The sequence below is a fragment of the Carassius carassius genome, chromosome 34 (genome assembly GCF_963082965.1).
Source record: "Carassius carassius chromosome 34, fCarCar2.1, whole genome shotgun sequence".
Classification (NCBI taxonomy): Eukaryota; Metazoa; Chordata; class Actinopteri; order Cypriniformes; family Cyprinidae; genus Carassius; species Carassius carassius.
This window is the reverse complement of record NC_081788.1, coordinates 8,229,564-8,246,567: the sequence shown is the minus strand read 5'-3', so window position 1 is coordinate 8,246,567 and position 17,004 is coordinate 8,229,564. Positions and strand designations below refer to the sequence as shown.

General features: G+C 38.4%; 1 protein-coding gene across 3 annotated transcripts in view; it reads left to right on the top strand.

The window, feature by feature from the left end:
• LOC132115418 (embryonic polyadenylate-binding protein B-like) overlaps positions 1-17,004 on the top strand; it is a 138,679-nt gene that overhangs the window by 600 nt on the left and 121,075 nt on the right. For 2 of the 3 annotated variants that reach the window (XM_059523889.1, XM_059523890.1), the window contains exons 2-12: positions 343-549; positions 660-853; positions 975-1,090; positions 1,660-1,799; positions 1,972-2,066; positions 2,136-2,273; positions 2,434-2,529; positions 6,968-7,237; positions 7,334-7,415; positions 7,995-8,114; positions 8,527-8,666. In XM_059523889.1, the coding sequence (XP_059379872.1) occupies positions 357-549; positions 660-853; positions 975-1,090; positions 1,660-1,799; positions 1,972-2,066; positions 2,136-2,273; positions 2,434-2,529; positions 6,968-7,237; positions 7,334-7,415; positions 7,995-8,114; positions 8,527-8,666 (1,584 nt within the window). In that variant the 5' untranslated portion in view covers positions 343-356. The remainder of the gene's footprint in view (positions 1-342; positions 550-659; positions 854-974; positions 1,091-1,659; positions 1,800-1,971; positions 2,067-2,135; positions 2,274-2,433; positions 2,530-6,967; positions 7,238-7,333; positions 7,416-7,994; positions 8,115-8,526; positions 8,667-17,004) is intronic. The other variant, XM_059523891.1, reaches the window with a different exon arrangement.

Here is a 17,004-nt window from a genome sequence, read left to right as displayed (position 1 = left end):
ATCTTTACCGTTATATTTATAGTTATCGTGCTTTGTGTGAACGGGCCTTAAGATTCCATTTGTTAACATTTAGCGAACTGAATTTGGTCAACAAGAACTAACAATAAAAAATATAAATATCAACGTCATAATGCTAATTACATTTGCTAAAATTAAAAGTTGTATTAAAACAGTTTTTTTTTAATTTAAAAAAGTCAAATGTATTGCTAATTGTTTGAGGGACATTCAATGTATTGCAAATTGTCAGTTAAAGTGTAAAGATGTCCTTGAAGGTGGGGGAAAAAAATGAATATATTTTTTTTCTTAGTCAAGTTTCTCTGATCATAAGGTGCTCTTTTGCAGAGTGCTTCTGAAGGATGAATAGCAGTGGACCAGCATACCCATTAGCCTCTCTCTATGTCGGTGACCTTCATCCTGATGTCACGGAGGCCTTGCTGTACCAGAAGTTTTCTCCTGCTGGTCAGATCATGTCCATCCGTGTGTGCCGTGATGTCATTACACGAAGATCCCTCGGATATGCTTACATTAACTACCAGCAGCCTGCTGATGGTGAGCACACGCTTACTAGGGTGTTGCAAATTGAACCGAGAATCCTTTTAATTTAAATCTGAAGAAAGAGCTGTGATTTTATAGCACTTTTTTTTTTTTTGACATTGAAGCGGAATGTGCCCTTGACACGATGAACTATGAAGTCATCAAGGGTCGTCCGATCAGGATCATGTGGTCTCAGCGAGATCCAGGTCTGAGAAAGTCTGGTGTGGGAAACATCTTCATCAAGAACATGGATGAGTCGATTGACAACAAGGCTCTCTATGACACCTTTTCTGCCTTTGGTAACATCTTGTCATGTAAGGTACATCCTCTTTCAGTACTGTGACTTTTAATGATTATTAAAATGTCTTAAAAGCAGCTTTATCCAAGTTCATTGAAATAATAATTTACATAGAAAGTAACTATTGCATTCTCCGTTCTAGGTGGTTTGTGATGAGAATGGCTCAAAGGGTTATGGTTTTGTGCACTTTGAGACCCAAGAAGCAGCCAACAGAGCCATTGAGACCATGAACGGCATGCTTCTGAACGACCGCAAAGTGTAAGCATTGACACCAGTGGTTCTCAACCAGGGGCCTGAGGAACACTGTAGGATCTGTGCAAACTTCCCTTGTTGCTGCAGGATGATTTAAAAATTATTTAAATAAATACTATAGTTAGATATATAATCTAATTCAAATCTTATTCAAAATGCTAAAAAAAACCACACAAAATCAAGGTGTAAACTTAATCATGTCTAAATTGTTTTATTGAAGAACATGCAGTTATTTAATATAGAACAACTTCTGAAATTATGACGTGAATCATAATTAATTATAAAAAATTACTTAACCATGTTAATGTAAAATAGGCCTGTCAATAAAAAGTTTGAAAAAAAAGAAGCTTTGTCATAATTACAACAGGAATATCACAGATATCTTGGTGTATGTGGAATATATATCAAACATTTAGTTGGATAATTGTGGGACTTCAAGAAAAAAAGCTGAAAACTGATTTTATGCAAAATCATTTCTGATATTTTGTTAATTTGTGCTTTGAGGTTTGCCCTTGTAAGTGACATGTTTTTGTTTGGCTTTCTTTTTAAGTGTTTATTTCAATTGGACTTTGCAGTTTTGTAGGGCATTTTAAGTCTCGTAAGGAACGTGAGGCAGAGTTTGGAGCTAAAGCCATGGAGTTTACCAATGTGTACATTAAGAACTTCAGTGAAGATATTGACCGTGAGAAACTCAAGAGCATCTTCTCTGAATTTGGTAAGCAGTTTTATATGGGGATTTTATTGTAAAGATATCTTTTTGGAATATACAAGTGAAATATGCAAATGCACTTTAAGTATCAGCCGGGGGCTTTAATCTTCGACTTCAGATCTACAGTTTGTTGCATAGGAATATTGATTCTGCTTTAAAATCTGGCTCTGGTTCACAGGTAAGACCCTTAGTGTCTGTGTAATGACAGATGAAAGCGGATGCTCTCGTGGCTTTGGATTTGTCAACTTTGAAAACCACAAAGACGCCAGGAGGGTAAGAAAACATTGTACTTTACATGTCAGTAGATATGGAGACTAAAATCATTCCTGTTCTCTGTGATAGGCAGTAACCGAAATGAATGGCAAAGAGCTGAATGGCAGAGTCCTGTATGTGGGCAGAGCACAGAAAAGATTGGAGCGGCAGGGAGAACTCAAACGCAAGTTTGAGCAAATAAAGCAGGAACGCATACAACGCTACCAGGTACACACACATGCTAAACTGCATGGTAACTAGTATAAATCTGAAAACGCAGTCAAAATTCAATATTTTTTTCCTAATGGTATGAGAAGGATTTGCATATGGTCAACTGTGTGTTGATTTTTCAGGAATATGTTTTGATGCAAGCATTGTTTGTTTTTAGGGGGTTAATCTCTATGTAAAAAATCTTGATGACAGCATTAATGATGAGAATCTAAGGAAAGAGTTTGCACCTTATGGAACCATCACCAGTGCAAAGGTAATGTAAAGAGCAACAAGAATACACATCTTACTAAATAGCAGCAAACTTAACAGGACAACAAACTACAAAATGCAGTATAAAGTTTGATAGGAAAATGCACATTTGTTTTGGCTCCATGGTGACACAAACTTTTCACCATCCATCCAATTCATAATTAATAAGTTCCTACCCACCTTTTTTCAATCTCATTAGAGAACCTGCTTCACCTGTGTTTATTACGATTACCTTAAACTAAAACATACCTTTGTTACTTGAAATAAAATTCTGTATACAGTAGGGTTGGGTATCGATTGGGTTTTATACGATACCAGTGCCAATTCGATACTTTTAAAATGGTACTGGTGCCTGAATCGATACTTCTATCAAAATAAATTAATAAAATAAAAAAAGCCTAAAAAGGATAACATTAAAGAACATTAAAAAGATTTAAAATAAGTCCATTGCATTCACACGCTCCTTGGATGCTCTCATTTCCCAAGCTTCCCTTACTCTAAGGCTAATAAATGTATTTCATGATCTGGGTCATTATTTAACACAAAAACCACACATAATGTTTTTACTGTATCTCTGTCCATCACTGTGATATGCAGTTAAGATGAGTGCTGTGTCACTGTCTTTTAATCAGTTCTGTGAATGACTGTATGCTCATTCTTTATAAAGTAGCAACAACATCGTTTGTAAAGTACAGTCTTAGGCACATTAGTATGTTCACTCACAAAAAAGGGTTTTAAGCCAGTTATTTATATCTTTTGCTTTAGTATGTCAGTAGGAAATATCAGGTTACATTTCCAAACATTCATTTTGCCATTAATTTTAATAATAATCTAGTGAGATTGTTGAATGCACAAGCAGTCTGCAAACAGACTGCCTAAGACTTAAGACTTTTGCACAGTAGTGTATGTATAAAGTATTTAGATTTAAGTATATTTAAATAAGTATAATTAAAGTATGCGTTCATATGTGTTAAAGGCTTGATTGTCGCTGGAGGAAAAGACTGTGGTGTGATGAGCGATTGCTCCCTTGTGACCTTTTGTAAACTGTATGACAAAGAACTGCACAGATACAGATATTCTATCAATAAACACACACCTTGTATCCTCTGTTTCTCGCGCTGCTCCGCCGCGGTCTGCAGATTGAAGAGTGCGCTGATAGACTGGAAGGAGACCGGTCTGCTGCCGTGTATACAGGTCCTTCTCAAAAAATTAGCATATTGTGATAAAGTTCATTATTTTCCATAATGTAATGATAAAAATTAAACTTTCATATATTTTAGATTCATTGCACACCAACTGAAATATTTCAGGTTTTTTATTGTTTTAATACTGATGATTTTGGCATACAGCTCATGAAAACCCAAAATTCCTATCTCAAAAAATTAGCATATCATGAAAAGGTTCTCTAAACAAGCTATTAACCTAATCATCTGAATCAACTAATTAACTCTAAACACCTGCAAAAGATTCCTGAGGCCTTTAAAAACTCCCAGCCCGGTTCATTACTCAAAACCGCAATCATGGGTAAGACTGCCGACCTGACTGCTGACCAGAAGGCCATCATTGACACCCTCAAGCAAGAGGGTAAGACACAGAAAGAAATTTCTGAACAAACAGGCTGTTCACAGAGTGCTGTATCAAGGCACCTCAGTGGAAAGTCTGTGGGAAGGAAAAAGTGTGGCAAAAAATGCTGCACAACGAGAAGAGGTGACCGGACCCTGAGGAAGATTGTGGAGAAGGACCGATTCCAGACCTTGGGGGACCTGCGGAAGCAGTGGACTGAGTCTGGAGTAGAAACATCCAGAGCCACCGTGCACAGGCGTGTGCAGGAAATGGGCTACAGGTGCCGCATTCCCCAGGTCAAGCCACTTTTGAACCAGAAACAGCGGCAGAAGCGCCTGACCTGGGCTACAGAGAAGCAGCACTGGACTTTTGGACATATTTTGCATGTCATTCGGAAATCAAGGTGCCAGAGTCTGGAGGAAGACTGGGGAGAAGGAAATGCCAAAATACCTGAAGTCCAGTGTCAAGTACCCACAGTCAGTGATGGTCTGGGGTGCCATGTCAGCTGCTGGTGTTGGTCCAGTTTTATCAAGGGCAGGGTCAATGCAGCTAGCTATTAGATTTTGGAGCACTTCATGCTTCCATCTGCTGAAAAGCTTTATGGAGATGAAGATTTCATTTTTCAGCACGACCTGGCACCTGCTCAGAGTGCCAAAACCACTGGTAAATGGTTTACTGACCATGGTATTACTGTGCTCAATTGGCCTGCCAACTCTCCTGACCTGAACCCCATAGAGAATCTGTGGGATATTGTGAAGCGAAAGTTGAGAGACGCAAGACCCAACACTCTGGATGAGCTTAAGGCCGCTATCGAAGCATCCTGGGCCTCCATAACACCTCAGCAGTGCCACAGGCTGATTGCCTCCATGCCACGCCGCATTGAAGCAGTCATTTCTGCAGAAGGATTCCCGACCAAGTATTGAGTGCATAACTGAACATAATTATTTGAAGGTTGCCTTTTTTTGTATTAAAAACACTTTTCTTTTATTGGTCGTTTGAAATATGCTAATTTTTTGAGACGGGCATTTTGGGTTTTCATGAGCTGTATGCCAAAATCATCAGTATTAAAACAATAAAAGACCTGAAATATTTCAGTTGGTGTGCAACGAATCTAAAATATATGAAAGTTAAATTTTTATCATTACATTATGGAAAATAATGAACTTTATCACAATATGCAAATTTTTTGAGAAGGACCTGTATATGAAATCTAAGCCCAGTGGGCAATTGATGTCAAATAGACGTCAAATTGACGTCAAACATAGTCATCAAAGAATTGGTCAAAAATGCTAATCGAATCGATGTCTAAACTTGACATTTAAATTGCCGTCAAGTTTTGACATTCATTTGATTTGCACTTTTTTAAAAAAATTTTTTTAACACATTGATGTCCTAGACCACAAGAATAATGACAAAACCGTATTAAATGCAAGACGTGTTTTATTAAATCCACTGGTTTATATCAGAATTTTGTAAATTTTCCATAAATGAACATGTAGTTATAATACTGTATATACTTGGTATTACAATTTCATTTACATTTATTCATTTAGCTGACGCTTTGATCCAAAGCGACTTAAAATTGCTATATATGTCAGAGGTCGCACACCTCTGGAGCAACTAGGGGTTAAGTGTCTTGCTCGGTGACACATTGGTGTCTCACAGTGGATTCGAACCCGGGCCTCTCACACCAAAGGCATGTGCCTCATCCACTGCGCCAACACCACCCCAATTTCATTATCAATTATGGCAAATGTATTTTAATTTTAAAAGTATATAAAAAAAATAAGGATATACACATACTTAATGTGGGGTTACAGCAAAAATGCTGAATTTTTTTAATTTATTTGTAATTAAGCAAATCAGTATATTTTTGGTAAAATATAATCTATTCAATTCTTTCATTATCAGTAGTTTATGCCTACATATATTTTATAAATAGTTTTTTGTTGTTGTTGGTTGTTTTTAACCACAGAAGTTACAGAAGTCCACTTTCATGCAGAAATCAAACAACATATGATTTAAAACGAGTGCCGAATGGATGCATTTTGAAGAAAAAAAAATTGCCATTTACATTATCAATGTGATGTCAATATGACATCAGCTGAACGCCCATAACACGACGTTGATTTGACGTCAACTCAGTGTCAAACATGTTGGCCCATATACTTACATAATCAATTTCAGTATGGGATGAACCTAATATTTTCACCAATTAACCACTGGAAGGACTTGATGTATAATCTGACTTTGAAATTGTTTTGCAGCATCTTGATCAAATCTTGTCTAATATTTGACATCAAACTGACATCAAGGTGCCCGCTGGGTAAGGGGACTGACTCTGAGGCGTTCGCAAATTTGTGTACAGTTTACGGCACTAAATGCGATAGCCCCCCTAAAAAAGCCTAGCAACGCCCATGCTTCTTGTGTACATTTCGGAGAACCCGGACAAATATTTTCAGTTGAATTTCAGGCATTTAAGAGGCACCGAAATCTGTGTTCTTATTCGGTTCGGTGCATACCGATGCCATATTGGTACCGGGTTTCGGTACCCAACCCTAGTATACAGTATAAAAAACTTGTATACAGCCACTTGTCAAGGCAATATTTATTTTAATTTTACTATGTACTAAAATAATTTAAGGCAAATGAAAACTATATACATGTTAAATAAGTAAATTATTTTTAGCTAAATTGAAAGTTAAAACAAATTAAAATTATTAACAAATGAGTGATACTAAAATAATGCTAGTTTTGCCTAAAAAATATTGCATTAAAATGGTGGTTCTTGTTGACAAAAAGGGAAATTCTTATTTGTGCGTTTTTACAGTGAGAAATTGAACTAAGTCTTGCTATTGGTTTTCTTATATGTTGGATAGGTGATGACAGATGGAGGCCACAGTAGAGGCTTTGGCTTTGTGTGTTTTTCCTCTCCTGAAGAGGCTACGAAAGCAGTGACTGAGATGAATGGCCGTATCGTTAGCACTAAACCACTATATGTGGCTCTTGCCCAGAGAAAAGAGGAGCGAAAGGCAATCCTCACCAATCAGTACATACAGAGACTAGCCAGCATTCGAGCCATTCCCAGCCCTACCATACCCACCACCTACCAGCAGAGCTCCGGCTACTACATGACCTCTTTGCCACAAGTGGGTTGAAGGGTTTATATGCATGTGTGGTTTTGAATGATGATTCCATTATCTACATTACTTCTGTTGTGTGAACTTGCATATCTGCATTTCTAGCATCAGGTTCGCTCTTTTTACAACACCGTACCAAACCTGCGGCCTGTGCCACACTGGACAGCTCAAGCACCGAGGACTCAAGGTAAAGATCTATTCTATTCAATTCTTGTTGGGCTCTGTGAAAAGTAAAGAGAAAAAAAGAAGGTCATGCTCTGATTATTCACATGATTTAATGCTTTTAATGCTTATGAATCCATCTGACCATACAAATCAATATGTGCTGTAGCACTACAGATTTCACATAATCTATTACATAATACACTGTTGTTCAAAAGTTTGGTATAGGATAAATGCATTAAACTGATCATAAGTAACATGAAAGACATTCACATATCAATATTACACAAATGCTTTCTTATCATTTTTTTTAAACATGTGACACTGAAGACTTGAGTAAAGATGTCTTTTTTTTTTTTTTTAATTAAACAAGAATAACTGTTATGGAATACATTTAAGACTATTTTGTCTCTTTTCATTTTTGGTCCTCTCTGCCCTTTTGTGTTCCGTCTTTCTGCGCTTACTGTAGATTTAGCTTGTTTCTATGAGCAATACTGTAGTTTTATTACATGCCACTTATTCAAATACACATTTTCCTTTTTTTTTAAACCTCTGTGCTGTTTTGTTTTTTGTATTTGTCCATTTCTGTTATTGGCTACACTAGCTCCATTTACAGCTCAGTTTGTGAGACAAGCTGTGCCCCGCAGGCCCTCTACCACCATTAGCACAGTCCGCCAGGCTTCCACTCAGGTTCCTCACGTTGTTGTTAACACCCAGCAAATGGGTAAGGTTCTGTGTGTGCTTTAAATCTACATTGTGGGGTCAAAATATTCCCACAAGCATAGTAAAATTTGAAGTCCACTAAACTGTGGGGACCAGCCAATAATCATTGTCTTGAAAACAAATTTATAAACATGCTAAGTCAGAAAAATATATAAACAATGTCAGGAGAAAGCCCCCACAATGATAAAAAAAAAAACAAAGGTGTTGTAAATGTTTGTATACAAGTTATAAAAAAAAAAAGGGAAATAGGCCTATTGCATTGTTTCTCTTGTCTCCCAATTTCTTTGAACTACATGTTAAATGTAGTAATATGAGCTAGAGTTGAGGGATGCTAGTGTCATCCTGAATGTTCTGTTTCTAGCTGGAATGTGAATCATCTTTTCTTGTTGTACTTGGTTTTTCTCTTGACTTAGCCAACATTGGCACACAGACTGCAGGTGGGAGAACTGCAGGGACTGGAGCTGTAGTCAGAGGAGTCAGTCAATACAAATACTCCGCAGGAGTGCGAAATGTGCAGCAGGTCATCAGTGCTCCAGCTTCTGTCATTCACCAGGTAACATGTACATGCACACCTGTATTTTTTCATTCTGTACTCAAGCTGAACTCACTTGCAGCTATGCCATTTGAACCTGGAGTTACATTAGGGACTGTTTGAAGAGACATGCAAGATAGTGTAATGGACTGGCACCATATACTGTATTTAAAAAAAAAAAAAAAAAAGAGCGAAAGAGAACCAGTAGAAAAGTAAAGCCAAAATGCCCTGGTTATGGCTGATGTAATCTTGTGCCAGTGACGTAATTTGGAGTCGAAGTCTCCACAGTAGTGATCATCAGCTGGTGCTGCCATATCAAAATCCCACCCAAACTCCTGCAGACCCATTCACAAGCTTGTATTAATGATGCAACACCCTATTTTTACAGTATCAAATAACTAAATGTAAAGCTTAAATCTATTAGAAAAGAAAATCACTTGAACATAAATCTGCATGATTTAAAATTACCTGAAATGATGGAAACCAACTTTTAAAAAATGATTGGAAGTGTAATTTAGTCATTTATATGGAGAGGGCGGGTTTATAATGCAATTGTTGCATTCAATTCATGAAAGTGAAAGTTACATGTGGCCAAGTATGGTGTCCCATTGTGCTCTGCATTTAACCCATCCAAGTGCACACATCATGAACCCACCCAGAGCAATGGGCAACCCTTTTTTGCTGCGGCACCCAGGGAAGAAGTGGGGGTTCGGTGCCTTGTTCAAGGGCACCTCAGTCATGGTTATTGAAGGTGGGAGAGAGTGCTGTTCATTCACTTCCCTACCTACAATCTGTGACTCGAACCTCCAACCTGTGGGTTACAAGTCTGACTTTCTAATCATTAGTCCTTGACTGCACCATATCAAGTCAAGTCTGATGTACAGAACGCACATGCAGAAAATTTACATTTTGTTACTCTCAGACCCTTGGTGCATACAGATACCACTAACAGTAGAGCATAAAAATACAGGTATATACAGATTAAATATTTAAAAAAAACTACACAAATAAGGGGCATGCTAAAAAAAAAAAAAATACGGTTAAAGCAGCACATGGCAGACAGTGCAAATTAATGAAGTACATTTACATTTAATCATTTAGCAGACGCTTTTATCCAAAGCGACTTACAAATGAGAAAAATGGAAGCAATCAGACCAACAAGAGAACAACAACAGTTTACAAAGTCAAAGTCACCTTTATTTATATAGCGCTTTAAACCAAATACATTGCGTCAAAGCAAAGACAACATTCATTAGGAAAACAGTGTCAATAATGCAAAAATGATAAATGCGGTTCATCATTGGATTCAGTTATGTCATCTCTGTTCAGTTAAATAGTGTCTGTGCATTTATTTGCAATCAAGTCAACGATATCGCTGTAGATGAAGTGTCCCCAACTAAGCAAGCCAGAGGCGACAGCGGCAAGGAACCGAAACTCCATCGGTGACCGAATGGAGAAAAAAACCTTGGGAGAAACCAGGCTCAGTTGGGGGGCCAGTTCTCCTCTGACCAGACGAAACCAGTAGTTCAATTCCAGGCTGCAGCAAAGTCAGATTGTGCAGAAGAATCATCTGTTTCCTGTGGTCTTGTCCTGGTGCTCCTCTGAGACAAGGTCTTTACAGGGGATCTGTATCTGGGGCTCTAGTTGTCCTGGTCTCCGCTGTCTTTCAGGGATGTAACGTGACAAGTGCCATGACAAGTCTCAGTTAGTCAAGCACAGACCCCTTAGGCAAGCTTTTTTTTTTTTTTTTGTCTTCCAAGAACAGGGTTTCCGCGGGGCATTAAAAAGCATTAAAAGTCCTTAAATGGATTTTGCAAAAATTAAGGCCTTAAAAGGCATTAAAAAGCATTAAATTTGATTCCTACAGGCATTACATTTTTTTAAATAGTTTTGAAGAGAATTTTATATCAATTTCTTTGAATATAGCCTTCATAATTAATCATTTTATTTGCTTTCGCAAAATGTACGTTAGTGTGATAAACACACGGAACCAGTTTGGTAATTGGTTTCGGCCGGAGCAAAATTGCCGTGATACGGAGGTGATGCGGGCGGCGGGCATTTTGTACAGCGGTGGACGAGGTTTGAGGAAAAATGGGAAAGTGCAAATTGCAACTGAAGTGGCTGGAAAACGAAAATTTTAAGACATGGTTGCAGCCTGTTAGTGGTAAAAATGATGAAGGATTTTGCGGTGTTTGCAGAAAAGCATTTAAGTTGGGGACAATGGGAATTGGCGCCGTAAAATCCCATATGCAGTGTGACGGCCACAAATACGCGGTAAGAGCAAAACAGCAAACTACTATGTCTAGTTACTTTGGTGTGACCGACAAATCTACAAGTAATAACGTTACGACGACAACTGATGCTGTCACCACCGTTTGTGGAGCAGCTAACATTACCACAGCAAAATCGAGCGACATTCGATCAACGTTTGGCTCGAATGCGACTTAGCTGTGTTCAGACACCAGAGCACCTCCGCCTGCAGTCCATCTTGTCCGAGAGTCTTCTCCGTAAACAAGGAAGTAGAGACATGCAACATAAAAGAAGAAACTGTTGAGGCCCAGAGACTTGTCTGTGACCAAGTGCATGCTTTGGGGGGGTTCTCAAAGTGTCCCTCACAAAGGAACTACTGCATTCTGTAGCCTCAGCCAGGACCAGATACAGGATCTACCTTGATGAGGAGAGGAGGAAGAGAGAGGGTGCCATGCGTGGACTAAAGAGAAAAGCTTTGGAAGATGAGTTGTAAGAAAAGAAAAAGGGGGTGTTGACGGTCGTGTGCCCCAGCCTTCAGAAGGACGCCGATCAACTAGCTTAGCAGGCCGAAAACAAATCGAAAACGCTCATGGCTGAAATGATAACAAAATCTAATACTCTGAGGAGATTCAAGGAAAAGTGCTGTGGATTGAAAAATGTTGAGTCAGAGTTGGAACTAAAATCGACTGAATTAAGGCACATGCCTTAATGAACTTATTTACACAGTAAATGACATTGCACAGTAAATGTGCAATTTCTATAGCTCTTGCTTACATGTACTTTGAATACATTAAGTTCCAGCATTTAAAAAGTTGAGCTTATTGAAGAGCTGTTTTTGTGATGATAAAATTATAAATACAATAATTCTCTTTTTGCTAATTTTGAAATATCTCCAAATAATTTGACAATTAAGCTGCCTTCTGAGCCATTTCTAATTCAGTTCTGAGTTATATAATTTCATGATTGCATCATCATCAAACTGGATGGTTGCAATTAATAATTTGTGACATGTCTATTTAAAATAAAATGATTATATCCGTATATAAAATATCCGTGGTTAGTCATGGGTCGTGTATGGCATTAAAAATTTTAAAAATGGCATTAAAAAGGCATTAAATTTCATTTGAAGATACCTGCAGAAACCCTGAAGAATAGGATAGAAAAGAAAAAGTGCTAGTATTAGTTGGTCAAGTGTTGGTAAAAAAGAGGAGTCTTTGATGTTTTTTTGAAAAGGAGTAAAGACTCGGTTGTTGTAATTGAAATTGGGAGGTCATTCCACCAGCTGGGCACAGTCCAGGAAAAGGTTTGTGAGAGTGATTTTGAACCTCTTTGGGATGGCACCACAAGGTGTCATTCCCTTGCAGAACGCAAGCTTCTGGAGTGCGCATAAGTTTGAACTAGGGAGTTTAGGTATATTGGTGCCGTGCCGGTGGTCATCTTGAAGGCAAGCATCATTACCTTAAATTTGATGTATTTGAGTAACGTGACCTGTTTTTTTTTTATTTTTTTGGCCATTTTTTTGGCCATATTTTGAGTCATTGAAGACTCAAAATATCGGTGTAAAATGAACAGTGCCACAAAACAATTTTTTTTTGTTAAAAAACACATATTTAGTTTTCCGCCAAAACACTATTGTATTGTGCTTAACCAACTTAAACTGTTTAATTTTCATTTTAACTTAATCGTTAAATTAATGTAAAGGGTTTATTTCATCATTAAAAAAAACGGAAGTGACTATTTGCAACTCATTTGATGACGGCGCTGAGGAGAGCAAGGAGAACCAGTCAGGTAAGAAAATCTAACGTTTTCCTTGTGTTAAGTCAAAGTCTTTAATTTCTCTTAGAGTTTCTGTTTTGGGGTGCTTTTGTTTTGCAGTCTAGGGATGTTAGTAGATGATTTTGAGAGGTTGGGAGATGTGAAAGCACACGACGCTCTGTAACGTATTGACTTTAGTATATATAACGTTATACTAGGGCTGAAACAGTTGGTCGACATTATCGACAACGTCGACAATAAAACAAATTGTCGGCAAATGTTTTTGAGTAGTGGTTTGTTCTTGTATCCGCCTAATGTAAGAGCATGCAATAATGCGGTTTGACCAGTGTGGCGCTGTAACAACTTATTTTGATGAATGGCAGGGGTGTCCAGACCTGCTCTTGGAGAGCCAGTGTTCTGTGGAGTTTAGCTCTAACTCAACTGCCTGGAACTTCTTCTTGAACAAACCACTGTAGCTTTGAACCACTGGTTGAACCACTGATGTCACGTGGACTGTTTTACTGATGTCCTTACTATGTTTCTGGGTCTGTGAACATTCCAGTTGTGTTGCTCACCGTGTAGGGTCAGAAAGCTCTCGGATTTCATCAAAAATATCTTAATTTGTGTTCTGAAGATGACTGAAGATCTTGCTGGTTTAGAACGACATGAAGGTTGAGCAGTTCATATTAGAATTTTCATTTTTGGGTAATCTATCCCTTTAATTAGCCTTTCGCCGAGCCCCGCCCCTCTTAGTTACTGTTGCTACTTCCGACAAACAAATGGTCAAACACGACCAGCTGGACAGATTTGCCATGACGGTAAGAGGTATACCCATGCATGTCAGTGACCTTTTTTGGAGTAATACCTCCGCGATATCCTCCAGATCGAGGCAAAAGGGGTTACAGTATACCGTGGAGGGAAAAAAAGCGAAATCTGAGAAACATCATGACCTGTACCTCAAATGCAACCAGCACAGCCTTGTGTATCAGTCATGCTCTTGCACTGCCGGGAAAGTTCTCTTCCATATGTTATGGTCTATTATTGTCTATTGCGAGTAGCTATTTTTATTATTATCTTGGTGAGTAAAGGTTTTAAAAATGATAACTAAATACTAATTGAGTCTTAAATGCATAATGTAGACATATAGGCTAGCCTATATAGGCTATTGTTGGCATTATTCTTTTATTACATTTCAGCTGCTATGGCGAAGCAAATAAGGCAGAGTCTTTATCTTAATTAATTTCGTTATTGCCAAATACCCATCTTAATTTAGAATTTATCGTAATTAAAATTAAGAGACTCGTTTTTATTGGTGCGTTGGCCTATTTATAGGCTAAATGAGTCTATACCTAGGGCTATTTAGAGTTCTGAGATGTTACGATGTTACAGAGGACTTATTTTATTTCTTTGTTCAAACTTCCAAGTGGCCTATTACGTTAGTCATGTATAAATTGTTAAAACGTATAAATGACTAATTCTTGAAAAAATGCAAAAGAGCTGTGTGCGTGCGTACATTTGAATAATGTCGGGCTGTAAACGGGTTCGGGCTTTTAAAAGCTGTCAATCAAAATGTACTTGTCTGGCTCGGGCCGAAATCTGTCGGGCTCGGGTTCTGTCGGGCCTAACTTTTAAGGCCCGATTACTGCTCTATTCTAGTGTCCGATTTACAAACGCCGTGGGCGCACCACTTCACCATCTTGCTTGGAGTCAAAGTTTGTCGGAACTGCCTCACATAGTAACGGTTGCTATGATGTGTGATTGGACAATGGCCGTTTTGGGGGAGGGGCCGGCGAAAGGCTAATTGGGAATATTGCTAAACTCTGCAGGACAGTGGCTCTCTGTGCTGATCTGACCCAGTATTATTTTCCACTGTAATGTTTGTTAGAATCCCATCTTGACTGCTTGCCTGTAATTCCCATTAAATAAATGATGAATGACTGACTTTTTTCTCTACAGACTAATGAAATTGAAGTATCCAAATGAAGACCCTAGCAGTATGGGGTATATGGTGAGTTTTGTTTTTTCAAGGTAAATAAATGCTTTGTTAAAGTTAATACACAAGAATTTGAGGACTCCATCCTTATAAATACTTCTAGGATACAGACGTTGCCAGCAATCAGGAGGTGATCCAGAAGACTTGTGGGAATCTATTTGAAGCTGCAGTCATTGAAGACAGCAGATGTTGAAGTGTTAAAAGATAAAGTTCTTGAGGAGCAGTTTACAGTATGCAAAACCATGTTGCTGGGTATGATATATATGGACTGAACTTGAGCAACCCTCCAGAACTCAGGTACACATTTGGAATACTGAAGAAGTTATTTCTGGCCCCAATTCCTATTCCTGGAATAAGCTTTGATTGGTTACAATGCCAATTAGAAAATTAGTTGTTTGATATTTCTGCTATTTTTTTTTTTTTAAATTTTGTAATGTGGTTTCAACTGTATTTAACTGTGTGTAACTATTTATTGCTTGTTTAACAAATACACTTTGATCATTTGTGACATCTTGTCTTTTGACTCATTACAAGACAAATCACACAAAAAATGCTGCTTTGAAGGGAGTAACTTTAAATTGAAAATTATTTAAAGTAACTAGAACTAATTGTGTGGAACCACTGTCCATAATTTAAATGAGTAATTTGAAACAAACCTCCTTATGTTGATCGTGTGAAACAAATTTGACTAGATTGTAATAAACCAAAACATGTTCAGTTAAATCAACCGGTTTAAGTTAAAAGAAAGTGAATGAATTGATTTGGTTGGACATTACTATTTAACATAGATTCTTCCTAATTTAATTGTGTTGTCACGATACAAGGAGCTTGCATAGATTCAAAAAAATCCATTAATGTTATCAAAACACAATTTGGTTGTGTGGAACCACTGACAGGAAGGGTCTAATCTTCCTAATGTTGTATAAAGTATAAAGCAAATCTGCAGGAACGGGTCGTTGTAGCAAAATGGTATGTGAAGCTTAACTGATGATCCATCACCGCTTCTTGGTTTCTGGCTGTCCTGGAAGGAGTTATGGTTGACAAACCCATCTGTCTAGATCAGTTGTGATGAAACGATGGGCTAGCTGGAAACACCAATAGTTCGTGTCGTGTATATGGAGAAGAGGAGTGGTCCAAGAACTGATCCCCAAGGAACCTCAGTGACCAATTGATGTGCTTTGGATACCTTCCCTCCCCAAACCGCTTTGAAAGCCCTACCAGTGAGATGGAACCACAGAGTGGAATCCCTGTGGTACCCAGTGATACGAGTGTACCAGAATGATCTGATGATTGACCGTGTCAAAAGCAGCAGATAGATCTAGCAGAATAAGAACTGATGATTTGGAATCCGCTTTTGCAATCCGCAGGGCTTCCGTGACTGACAGTAGCGCAGTCTCAGTTGAATGCCCACTTCTGAAACTGACTGGTTAGCAACCAGGTTGTTGTTCTGCGAAAGAAACGATGATATCTGGTTTTTGCTATGAATGGAAGGAGAGAGACAGGTCTGTAACTCTCTCTGTAAATGAAGTGATTAATGTAGGGTTTTTTTAAGCAGTGGGGTTACCTGGTCCTGATTGAATGCTGTGGAGAAGGTTCCTGTGAGGAGAGATGTGTTGATGATGTGTCTGAGTGCTGGTTAAAAGTGTAGGAGAGATTGCTTGGAGAAGGTATGAGGGGATTGGGTCTAGAGGACATGTTGTAGGATGGCTGGAGAGGAGAATTTATATTTCTGCCTCAGTGAGGGGATAGAAGGAGAAGATAGGAGTTGTAACAGTGGGTGAGGTTGGTTTAAAGTCCTTTGGTGTTGGGGTGAGAATTGACAACTGATTGTTCTGGTTTTTTCTTTGAAGAATGTGGCGAAATAATAATCCGCTGTTATAGAAGTGTTGGAGGGGGACAGAGGAGAGAATTGAATTTTTTGAAGAGATTACATGTGTCTAGAGCACTGTTGATCTTGTGGAAGTATGAAGATTTGGTAATATGGAGTTCAGCAGAGAAAAATGAAAGCAAAGACTGATACATACTCTGGTCTGGATCTTTTGATTTGCACCATTTTCTACCTGCTGCCCTGAGTGTGTTCAAGTGCTCACGGAGAACATAGGATAAGCTGGGGTTAGTGTGTGCAGCCTGTGCTATTCCTGGAAGAGAGAGGACAAATATCATCTAGACAAGAGGTTAAAGTAGAGCATAAAGTGTCAGTTGCTGCATTCACATCCAGAGATGAGAAATGGGTAGGTGAGGGAAGACCGGAGAATACTACAGAGAAAAGATGGGAGGGGGAAAGGGTGTGTAGGTTAGTGTTAGTTATAAGGGTGGGTGTCATGTTCAGTCTCATTAGACAGGCGGTGTTGATTCTCGTAG